The following is a 12,738-nucleotide window of genomic DNA, read 5'->3' as shown; positions in this document are numbered from 1 at the left end:
TAGGTTGTAAGTATATATACTTAAACTTACTAACTACATCCCAGAAAGTAAGATCTAGCTGAATGAAATAGATAATTGTAAAGTATTCAGTTCAAGAAGTTAAATGTCCATGGCAGAGGTATATAAAAGGAAACAAGGAAAGGTTAAGAGAAAATAAGATCCAGGACACGTGGGGTAATGAGTTGATGCCAATGGAAATTCACAGAGCAAGTAGGAGAGTCTAAGCAAGGATGTCTATGTAGTTGTCAGCTGGTCATCATTCCCAAGTTAAATATATAGAATTCTATATAGAGAGCATTTTCCTGTTGGTTCTTAAACAAAGGCAGCCACCTTTTTACTTCATTCTGGTGGGATTCTGGCTTCTTATAGTGCTCATCCCCCCCCAATTTAAGGAAAATGAAGAATGATAAGAAAATTAACCATTAAGTAAGTCATAAGCCTATTTGAAAATAAAAATATCAGATAGTGAGGCAAAAGTTATAATCAAGTTATAACAACTTAAGGACAAGAATACTTACTTTTTTTGGAGTCCCTAAAACTTGGCAAATTTTAAAGATTTCATCAACCTCACTTGTCCCTGGGAAAAGCGGTCTTAATGTATACAGTTCAGCCATTATACTCCCAACAGCCCACACGTCAATGGGAGAGCTATAAACTGTAGATCTTAATAAAACTTCAGGAGCACGATACCTGTGAAAACGGAAGAGAGAACAAAATGAAACACTATTTGATTGTGGTTTTGAAGATGGAGTGGCAGTAGGATTCTCTGGTTTGGTCAAGCTTTTCAAGCATGGAATAGGTATTAAGTGCCTTCTGTGCATCAGGTATTTGCATACTGTGCTGGGCTTAAACTGGACATCACACATTTTCCCAGACCCCAAACAATTAGTAGGGCTGGAGACTAATGTAAATGAATTATCCAAATAGCCTACAATAGGAACTCAAATGAATAAATATGGAAGTGTGCTACCTGATATATTTATAAAAAGGGGGAGCTCTGAATGGAAGTAGATATATTCTGAAAGGGAACAGTTGTATAATTTTACAAAGCACTGTCTCTATGATATATCCATATGAAAGATAGAAAACAAAAAATTAATGAGGATTATCCCTGAGTAGTGGGGTTTTTTTCTTTCTTTTTGCTTATCAGTTTGAAAGTGCTGATTCCTTCAACGGACCCAATTTCCTCAATTCACAATGTATTTTTAAAAATATGTTTTTATTGATTTCAGAGAGAGGAAAGGAGAGGGAGGGAGAGATAGAAACATCAAGAATGAGAGAGAGTCATTGATTGGCTGCCTCCTGCACCCCCCTCCCCCCCCCCCCCCCCGGGGATCAAGCCCACAGCCCAGGCATGTGTCCTGACCTGTAATCAAACTGTGACCTTCTGGGTCATAGGTCGACGCTCAGAAACTGAGCCATGCTGGTCAGGACACAATATTTTTAATTGATAAAAATATTCTATAAGGGCAAAGGTTCCTGGTGGAGGATAATCTCAATTCTAACTCTTCAGCATTGAAATGTGTAACTATTTCAGCCCAAATGTTTTGCAGTATTGCCTTTCGCTTCCATTCAGAGTACCTTTCTTTGACAGCTTTATTGAGATGAAATTCATATAATATACGATTCATCTGTTTAAAAGCATATGATGCAATGACTTTAAGTATATTCACAGACTTATGTATCCTCACAATCAATTATTTTCATTATCCCGAAAAGAAAGCCCACACCTCTCCAATACCCCCTATGCTGCCAGTGCCAACTTATTTTCTCTCTTTAGATTAACCTATTTACCTGTTGTGGACATTTCATAGAACAGAAGCATATACTCTAGTCCTTTGTGACTGGTTTCTTTCATTTAATATGTTTTCAGGGTTCATTCATATTGTAGCATGTATCAGTACTTCATCCTTTTAAATAATAACCTGGGGTGGTGAACACATAATACAGTGTACAGATGATGTGTTGCAGAATTGTGCACCTAAAACATGTATAATTTTGTTAACCAGTGTCACCCCAATAAATTCAATAAAGAGGAAAAAAGTGAATGAGGTCTGTACTCTATAAAAAAAATAAATGCCGAATAATAGTCCATTGTATGAACATACCACATTTTGTTTATACATTCATCAGCTGATGGACATTTGGGTTGTTTCCACTTTTTGGCTATTGTGAATATTGCTCTTGTGAACATTCACGTACAAGTCTTCGTGTGGATGAGTGTTTTAACTTTTCTTGGGTGTGGAATTGCTGGAGCAATCACATGGTAACTAGACATTTAACCATTGAGGAACTGCCAGATGCCAGACTGTTTTGTACAATTTTACATTCCCACCAGCAGTGTATGAGGGTTCCAATTTCACCACATCTTGACAACATTTGTTATCTGCTTTGACAAATATTTTTATGAGACAAAAATTGTTTTGAATGTTCTGCCCAATTTAGATACTGAAAACAAGTCTTCTTAATTTCATTCCATTTCAGTATAGAACCTAAATTTACCCAGTTGAAAATAGAAGCTCCTTCAAAAGATTCTTCCTGCAATAAGAGATATTCTAAACCTAATTATATGTTAAAAAAATAAAACTAGTACACGGTTTGAGCTCTAGTCATTTACTTTGTTCAATTCCTCCTTTGCATTTGTAGGGATAAAAATAAAAATCCTTGTCTTCATGTTTGCAAACTTTATTTTCAATAATTACAATCTGCTATAAATTTCAAAACCTTTGGGTTTTGATGCTCCATTTATCAAAAATTCTGGCTGAAGATTTCCAAGTGATTTGGAACAAAATGCAGCCATAGTATAGAGGACTTGTTTACAAAGAAGCCAGATACCACCATAAATCACTTAAACTGATTTTCAAAGTAATTTTTCAAAGGCTCACAAAATTCTAAAATTTGAGTGACAGCAAAGAGAGAAAGCACATGCTGCGCTCAAGTATTTTTGAAGTCAACACCAATGTCATCATAAAAATCTGTAGCTCCGTAACTGTGTGTGTGTGTGTGTGTGTGTGCGCGTGTGTGTGTAAATGGAAAATTCTGACAACTACAACTTGCATTTTTATTGGTCGAAATCACATTTAACTGCTTATGGAAATAAGTGCCATCTGATATATTAAGAAAAACGAGGGTGGGGAGCTTACTGGGATGCAGTTATAAAACAGACTTGCAATCGTTCTAGGTTTCTTAATCTATAAAGGACACTGGTTTTATGATGCTGTGCGCCGCTAAAACTTGCATTTGTATCATCACTGCAAAAACTAACTTATCTTCAACACTGAACTTAAATTACAATAGCATTCACAGTAATGTCAGACATTTCACCGTTTTCAGAAAGAACTTCCAGAAACTTTACTTTTGATTCTGTGAATTGCAATGAAAAAAAACCCCAAAAACATACCATTATTAGAAATAACTAATTTTTTGCCCGGCCGGGCGTGGCTCAGCGGTTGAGCATCGACCTAGGATCCAGGAGATCAGGGTTCGATTCCCAATCAAGGAACATGCTCAGGTTGCGGGCTAGGCAGCTGATCAATGACTCTCTATCATTGATGTTTCTATTTCTCTCTCTCCCCCTCCTTTCCTCTCTCTGAAATCAATAAAGATATATTTAAAAAAAACAACTAATTTTTCTCTTTGAAGCATGCAAAGACACTCATTTAAAACTGTCATTGTTTAATTGTGACGTTCTTCCTCTGCTAAGGAAGCCTATCCATTCATAGGCAATCACTTTACTTTTCATACTTGCATAAGAAAACTTGGGAAAAGAACAGCAAACAAAGCCCAAAGTGAGTAGAAAAAATGAAATAATAAAGATCAGAGCAGAAATAAATGAAATATTAATTTGAAAAAATATATGCACCCCTCCCTATGTTCACTGCAGCATTATTTACAATAGCCAAGATTTGGAAGCAGCCCAAGTGGCCATCAGTAGCTGAGTGGATAAAAGAGCTGTGGGACATTCACACCACGGAGTACTACTCGGCCTTAAAAAAAAAAGAAGGAGCTCTTACCTTTTGCCACAGCATGGATGGACCCGGAGATTATTACATTAAGTAAAATAAAGAGTCAGAGATAGAGCAGTACCAAACGATTTCACCTATATGTGGAATCTAATGAACAAAATAAACTAACAAAATAGAAACAGACTCAGATACAGAGAACTGACTGACAGCTGTCAGAGGGGAGGCGGAGGGGGGCTAGGTGAAAAAGGTGAAGGGATTAAGAAAAAACAAAAAACTTCATAGACAGACAAGAGTATGGTGATTACCAGAGGGAAGGGGGGTGGCGGAGGAAGGAGAGGGTAAAGGGGGATAAATGGTGATGGAAGGAGACTTGACTTGGGGTGAGGAACACACCATACAATATACAGATGTGTATTATAGAATTGTACGCCTGAAACCGATATAATTTTGTTAACCAATGTCACCCCAACAAATTCAATAAAAAATAAAAATAAAAGAGAAAACTTGGAATTAAAAAAGAGTGAAATTTAGAATATTGATTTCATCTAAATGAAAAGCAGTGCTTCATAGAGTCAAGTGTAAACTCATCTTCTACAGATGTACTTGCTAATGGCTGCCTTTGGAGTCTTCCTAAAATAGCTACTAATTTGTTTTTAAATGCTGGTGCTGCTTTGGCAAACTGTGTTCTGGTTTTCACCTGGTCAGTGACTTACGGCTCCTGTGGTGGACAGCAGATGCCAACAAACACTTTATGTAAGTTCATCAGCAATATCTCTTGAGAACCAGAAAAATACTTAATTTTCCACTAAATATGCATTTTTTACTTTTAGAGTTCATTGCAAAATAATTTTTTTAAAAGCATTACCAAATGTATCAGTTACCTAGGGCTGCTGTAACAAAGTGTCACAAACTGGATGGTATAAACCAGCAATTTTCAACTTTTTTCATCTCATGGCATATAAACTAGTTACTAAAATTCTGTGGCACACCAAAAAATATTTTTGCCAATCTGACAAAAAAAAAAAAAGGTACAATTTTGATTCATTCACACCAGACAGCTATTATTGTGTTGGTTGTTGTCATTTTTTTATTAGACAACCTAAGAGAAAAGTGCCCTAATAGTGTCCTAATAGTCAGGTATTGCATGTTTTAAAAATTCTTGCAGCACTCCAGTTAAAAATTGCTGGTTTAAACCAACCAAAACTTAATGTCGCCCAGTTCTGGAGGCTGCAGCAAAGTGTTGGTAGGGCCTGCTCATTCTGAAGGCTCTACAGAAGAACCTGTCCTGGGCCTTTCTCCTAGCTGCTGGCGTTACCAGCAATCCTCGGTGTTCCTTGGCTTTTAGCTGCATCATTCCAATCTCTGCCTCCATCGTCACATGACACTCTCCCTGTATGTCTTCACGTATCTTTCCCCTATGTGTGCCTCTGTGTTTCTTCTTTTCTTATAAGGACACTAGTCACACTGGATTAGGGCCAACCCTCATGACCTCATCTTAACTTGATTACATCTGCAAAAAAGCTATTTCCAAATCAGGTCACATGCACAGGTGCTGAGGGCTAGGACTTCAGCATACCTTTTCTGGGGCAGTACAAGTCAACTCGTAACACCAAACAGCAAAATAGTTGTAGATTTATACTATGTAATGATCGCTATAAAATGGGTATTCAGACCACTTTCTATATGCCCTACTAATACCCTGCTGAGTGTTTATTTCCCACACGTATTTCCTGGACACCTAACCTATAATTTCCTGTGTGCCACAATCCCACCAACTGCATCACAAAGGTATGGCAAAGACCATCAAACAAGTGGTTTGTATGCCATGTGCCTGGCAGGGGAACAATATCAAATACTACTACTGCTAGCATCCAAGATGAGCTGGTTGGCTGAGGACCACTCCTATCTAATTACATTTTGTTATACTGCTTCAGGAGAAGTTTGAATAAAGGGACAGGAAATCTCCAAATTAGCCATGTGTTAAGGTGTGAACTTGGTTCATCATTCACTGTTCACATTACCAGGTAAGACCACAGGGAAAGCAGGCAGCACACAGTGGAGGTCTCAGATCTGTCCCGACTCATCTGAATGAAACTACTGATAACAGGCGTTGGCCCTCTGGGAACAAGGTCCATAAGTTTAGAACCTATGTTTTCTTCTACATAATTTATTGTTTCAGATCTTATATTTTGGTCTTTGATCCATTTCAAGTTAACTTTTACATATTGGGACAAACAGCAGTCTAGTTTCATTCTTTTGCATGTGGCTTTCCAATTTTCCCAGCACCATTTATTGAAGAGGCTTTCTTTTCTTCATTGTATGTTTTTGGCTCCTTTGTTGAAAATTATTTGCCCATATACATGTGGGTTTATTTCTGGGCTCTCAATTGTGTTCCATTTGCCTGTGTATCTGTTTTCCTGCCAATACCATGCTGTTTTGATCATCGTAGCTCTGTAGTATAACTTGAAGTCAGGGAGTGTGATACCTCCAGCTTCACTCTTTTTTCTCAGGATTACTTTGGCTATTCGAGGTCTTTGGTGGTTCCATGCAAGTCTGATGATTTTTTGTTCTATTTCTTTTAAAAATGTCATTGGGATTTTGATGGGGATTGCATTAAAACTGTATATTGCTCTGGGTAATATGGACATTTTATGTTGATTCTTCTACTCCATGAACACAAAATATCTTTCCATATCATTGTGTCTTTTAAAAATTTCTTTTAATAATGCTTTCCAGTTTTCAGTATACAAGTCCTTCACATCCTTGTTAAGTTTATTCCTAGGTAATTTTTGTTGTTATTGTTGCAATTGCAAAATGAATTGTTTTTGTTTCATTTCTTTTCCTGATATTTCATTGTTAGTAGTGGATTTTTATATACTGATTTTGTAACCTGAACTTTACTGTATTTATTTATTGTTTCTAATAGTTTTTTGGTCGAGTCTTTAGGGTTTTCTATATAAAGAATTTGACCCCAAAGGCAAGGGAAATAAAGGCAAAAATAGATAAATGGGACTATATAAAACTAAAAAGCTTCTGCACAGCAAAAGAAACTGACAACAAAAAAAAAGGCAACCAACTGGGAGAAGATATTTGCAAACAACAGCTCCAACAAGGGGTTAATATCCAAAATATATAGAGAACTCATACAACTCAACACCAAACAACCAAACAATCCAATTAAAAAATGGGCAGAGGACCTGAACAGACACTTCTCCCAAGAAAACATACAAATAGCCAACAGGTATATGAAAAGATGCTCAACTTCACAAGCTGTTAGGGAAATGCAAATCAAAACTACAATGAGATACCACCTCACACCTGTGAGAGTGGCTGTTATCAACAAGACAAGTAATGGCAAGTGTTAGAGAGGCTGTGGAGAAAAGGGAGCCCTCATTCACTGCTGGGGGGAATGTAGACTGGTACAGCCACTATGCAAAACAGTATGGAGGCTCCTCAGAAAATTAAGAATAGACATGTTACCATATGACCCAGCAACCCCTCTTCTCTATATCTACCTGAAATTTTTGAAAACATTTATTTGCAAAGACATATATACCCCTATGTTCATTGCAGCATTTTTTCATGGTGGCCAAGACATGGAAACTACCAAAGTGTCCTTCCAGAGCTGGCTGAATAAAGAAGATGTGGTGCATACATACAATGGAATATTAGCCATAAGGAAAGATGAAACACTGCCATTTGTGACAGCATGGAAGGACCTTGAGAATATCATGCTAAGTGAAATAAGTGAGAGAAAAAGTTAAGAACCATATGATTTCACTCACATGTGAGATATAAAACTGAAAGCAATAAATGAAGAGAGAACAAAAATTCATAGATACAGACAACAGTATGGTGGTTACCAGAGGGAAGGGGGTGGGCAGCAGTAAAGGGTAAAGAGGGTCAAATATATGGTGACAGAAGAAGATCTGACTGTGAGTGGTGCAATGCAATATGAAGATCATGTATCACAGAAATGTACACCTGAGACCTATATAATCTTATTAACCAATATCATCCCAATAAATTTGATAAAAAGAAAAAAATCAGGCATTGGCTGAGACTGTCCTGGGCAAATGGGAGCATATGATTACTCTATCCAGCTCAGTCCTCAGACCTCTTCTGTTCTCTAACTACATTTGCTCCCTTACTGATTTCATTCAGTTTTGTGCTTTTAAACACTAAGGTCTTCTAACTTTACATCTTCAGCCCAGCCCTCTCCCCTAAACTCCAGGTCACAGATCCAGCTGTCTACTTTGACATCTCCTCTTGTTTGTCTCATAGACATACACTCAACCCAAAACCAAACTGTGCTTCCCCCACCGCCCCCACCAAGAGCTCCCTAGCATTCCCTATCTCAATTAGTGCTGACTCCATCATTCCAGTTGCTCAGGGGAAAAACCTGGAGTCTCGACTCCCTTATATTATACCCCCACATCTGATTGATCAGGAACTCATGTTTGCTGTACTTTAAAAACATACCCAGCATCCTACACCTCTCCCCACCTCCACAGCCACCAGATCCAAGCCACTATCATTCCTTCTCCAATTATTAGAACTGCCTCCTACCTGGTCTCCCTGCTTCTGCCCTTGCTCCTCTAAAATCTATTTTCAATACAACAGCCAAAGTGATACTTTTTTTTTAATCCTCCCCTGAGGATATTTTTTCTATTGTTTTCTCAGAGAGAGTGGAAGGGGGGAGGGAGGGAGAGAGAAACATGGACATGAGGGAGGTACATAGATTGGTTGCCTCCTGCTCACGTCCCAACTGGGGTGGAGCCTGCAAGTGAGGTATGTGCCCTTGGCCAGAATCAAACCCACCAGGGTCATAGTGATAGTTTTAAAACATGTCAGATCATGTCACACCTCTTCTCAAAATCCTCCAAGGGCTCCCCAGTCACTCAGATTAAAGAGCCATTAGAGTCCTTTCATGACCCATGAGACCTGGCTGCCCCTTAACAGTCTGACCTCATTTCCAACTACCGCCCTCCATATTCACTCTGTGCTCTGCAGAATCCAACTGGCGCTCCTGTATCAAGGCCTTTACCCTCAGCATGTTCTCTCCCAGCAAAGCCCCTGCTTGCCCAGGCATGTCCTCCCAGGCTCTTCTCAGCGGGACCCTCTATTTACAACAGCAGCACTCTCTTTTCTTCCCTTACACACACAGAAAAATGTACGTTATAAGAGTACAGCCTGATGAGTTTTCACAAACCAAACACATCCATGTACCCAGAACCCAGATCAAGCAACTTCATGTTACTGGCATCCCAGAGGCCCCTCTCCTGCACTCTTCCAGTCACTACTACCCTCTCCACCCCCACCCCACCCCACCAGTAACTGCTATCCTGACTTATTTAATAGCATAGACTTGTTTTCTCTATTTTTGCATTTTATATAAATGAGATCATCCAGTATGGCCTCTTGCTCTCAACATTGTATCTGGAAGATTCGTCCATATTGTTGCATGTAGTCATAGACCTTTCATTTTCACTGCTGTAAAGCATTTCACTGGGTGAATGTATCATGCCACTGATGATGCGGGTAGTTGGCAGTTTGGGACTATTACATGTGTTTTGATGAAAACGTGTTATGTCTTTCTGTTGGTAAGTCATGATATTTATAACTTGTTTATGCAGGTAGTTTGCAGTTTGGGACTATTACATGTGTTTTGATGAAAATGTGTTATGTCTTTCTGTTGGTAATTCATGATATTTATAACTTGTTTATGCAGGTAGTTTGCAGTTAGAGACTATTACATGTGTTTTGATGAAAACGTGCTATGTCTTTCTGTTGGTAATTCATGATATTTATAACTTGTTTATTTGTGTATGAGGCAGGTGTGTTTTTTTCTGTTTAGTTCACTTCTGTGTTCCCAGTGCCTAAGATAGTATCTGGCACATAGTAGGTGTTCAATAAATTTGTCAAATGAATGAATGAATGAAATTCTTTTTCCTTCTCTTATTTGATAAACTAGTATAGTCTGAACCAATCTTTTTTCTACAAAGAATACAAAGTCACTTCTACACTTGGTTTTAAACACTGGATATGGAACCTCCAGAATGATATGTCACAGTCTGTTGGAGGAAAACTTCCACCTAGACATATGCCTCTGGAGAGTTGCATAAAACTACTCACCATCGGGTAGATACATAATCAGTATATGGCGGCTGTGATCTTAATTCTCTTGCAAGTCCAAAATCAGCAATTTTCACAAGTTCTGGACCCATACAAAGCAAGTTTTCTGGTTTCATATCCCTATGAAAAAAACCTGGTAATATAAAGAAGAAAAACAATAATAAATTATCATGTTTAAACATATTTGATTTATAAACAAAATAGAACTGAACCTCTCTGTTATAACTAGGAATGTGAACTTGTGGGGCGGGGGAACCATGTTTATTGTCTAAAAAGTGATGGGAGGTGAAGGCTCTGCTTTCAAAATAATTTGGCAAGAAAGCACACACAGTATATAAGGTCATTAAGAATAAAATGTATTTCTATTTGTGAATCCAGTAAATTCAGGCACTGGGCTAGATACTGCCACATTATGATAATATCCATTACTTTTCAAAATAATCTTAAGGAGGTATTCTGATCACTGTTGTATAATAGATGAGCAGGTTGAGGCCCAGAGAGAAGTAGCCCAATAAAGCTTGAGGGGGGTGTGTAATCAGGCTTAAAAGTCGATACAGCTGTTTTTACTACTGCTCTGTCACATTTAACATGAGATTCCTTGAGTATAATCCTTATTTGAAAAATCTGTTTAAACAAAATGGAACTCTACACATTTTAACCAATTTCTTAATTTAAAATTATTTTATTTAACAGCTCAGTTCTTCCCTGGGAGCTGCTTTATTGAAAAAACACAATTATAATGCTTATTTACCAATCAATATATAAAATAAATGGTTAGTTATGGAAGCTAAAAGGCAGCCCAATAAAAATGAGGCACATACTCCAAAATTGCAGTTATTCAAATATAACATTATTTAACAGTTTATATACAATTCCTGTGCATGACCTTGACAATAATCTAAAGAGGCAGAGAAATGACACTTAAAAGAAACCTACCATGTTTATGGATAAAAGCCAGTCCTTGCAATATTTGATACATAATATTTCTGATGACTGACTCAGGGAACAACTTGTTTCTGTGAAGACATGAACAAATAAACCATCAGGTAACATTGCTAACCAACCAACCAACCAACCAAAAGAAATAAGAAGGCTCCTCCTTCCTTGGAGCCCCTGTTGGCCTCATGATACTGGCGAAAGGTATGATTTATGGTTTCATAGTGCTAAAGGTCATACATTTAAAAAGTGAAAATTAGAACTGTTTTTATTTTGCTGGGTGGTAAAAACTCAGTGCCCTCGCCGGTGTGGCTTGGAGGTTAGAGTGTTGATTGCCCATCAAAGGCACGTACTTCAGTTGCGGGCTCACCATTCTGCCAACCTGGCTGGACGAGTGCGGGAGGCAACCAGTCAATGTGTCTCTCTCGCATCGATGTTTCTCTCTCTCTCCCTCTCCCCCTCCCTCCCTTCTACTCTCTCTGAAAAAGCAATGGAAAAAATATCCTCAGGTGAGGATTAACAAAAAGCAACAAAAACCTCAAATAGCTAAATTCCATAGCTAAATTCTAAAATTAGAAAACTAATAACTATCAGATAAGCCAAGTGGGCAAATCTGTAGCATGTATGTAGACTTTAAGAGTTTGAAGGGCATCACTCCTTCAGTTGTACAGTGCGCATTGGTACTATCCAATAAAAATCTATCGAGCCACAAATGAGAACCACTTATGCATTTAACAATGTTTTATTTAACCCAATATATACAAAATATTATTTTAACATGCAATCAATATAAAAAAGTTACTAATGAATTTATATTCTTTTTTTGTACCAAGTTTTCAAAATCTGATGTGTAATTTATTTTCCATTTATAGTTCAATCCAGACTAGCCACACTTCAAAATGGCCACATGTGACTAGTAGCTACAGCATTGGACTGTGCAGCTTCATATGGTATTTACACAAGGCCCAAAGAAAGATCCAAATAAAGGTTAAATTAAGGCTCACAAATATTAATAGCATGCCACAAATTAATATGATCAACATTAATGCTTTGACCCTGAATTAATTCTTCTTTGACCCTGAAGCCATACCATCTTTTGGAAGCAATCATTTTAAGCTTTTCAACTTTAGCATAATTTCAACATTTTCTAACATCTTTAGTTCAGCATGATTGATTGGATTAATTTAGAATGTTTATTCAAGTGTTTGCAACTTATGTATCAACACTAAAATTACAAATTATGCAAAAAGCATGCATGCCTGTGTAGAAGGGCTAGAGAGAACTCTAGAAAATAAACACTGATTTGGGAGGTAGAAACCTTTTATTTCAACTGCTATTAATGTGATAATGCCATCAGCCTGGAATATCACAGGCATTCAATACGTATTTTTTTGAAAGAAGGAAAAATATTAAAGAAAAATTCACTCACCATCCTGAGGCCTTGAGTATGTGTGTGTATGAAAGAAATACAGAGAGGAATCAACATAATTCTGTAGGGAAACTGATTTCTAAACTATTTGAAGAAATTTGTTCACCTCTGGCTTTAAAAGCAGACAAATTTTGGACATAAATCTCACAGGCAGCTACCTCCAACCTCCCCGAGCCCTGGGCAGATGACTGAGGCCTCCCTCTTTAGATCCTGTTCACATTTTAAAAACAAAAATGAGGATCTCCTGGATGGGTATCGCCGTGAGCTTTACCC

General features: G+C 37.7%; 1 protein-coding gene across 2 annotated transcripts in view; it reads right to left on the bottom strand.

Moving 5' to 3' along the window:
• MAK (male germ cell associated kinase) overlaps positions 1–12,738 on the bottom strand; it is a 46,261-nt gene that overhangs the window by 29,384 nt on the left and 4,139 nt on the right. For both annotated transcript variants that reach the window (XM_016204180.2, XM_016204178.2), the window contains exons 4-6: positions 11,037–11,116; positions 10,101–10,233; positions 519–690 (exon numbers count right to left, since the gene is read on the bottom strand). In XM_016204180.2, coding sequence (XP_016059666.2) covers positions 519–690; positions 10,101–10,233; positions 11,037–11,116 — 385 coding nt within the window. The remainder of the gene's footprint in view (positions 1–518; positions 691–10,100; positions 10,234–11,036; positions 11,117–12,738) is intronic.

This window comes from Miniopterus natalensis, chromosome 9 (genome assembly GCF_054644295.1).
Source record: "Miniopterus natalensis isolate mMinNat1 chromosome 9, mMinNat1.hap1, whole genome shotgun sequence".
Classification (NCBI taxonomy): Eukaryota; Metazoa; Chordata; class Mammalia; order Chiroptera; family Miniopteridae; genus Miniopterus; species Miniopterus natalensis.
The sequence above is the reverse complement of the archived record's forward strand: the minus strand, read 5'-3'. Positions and strand labels throughout refer to the sequence as shown.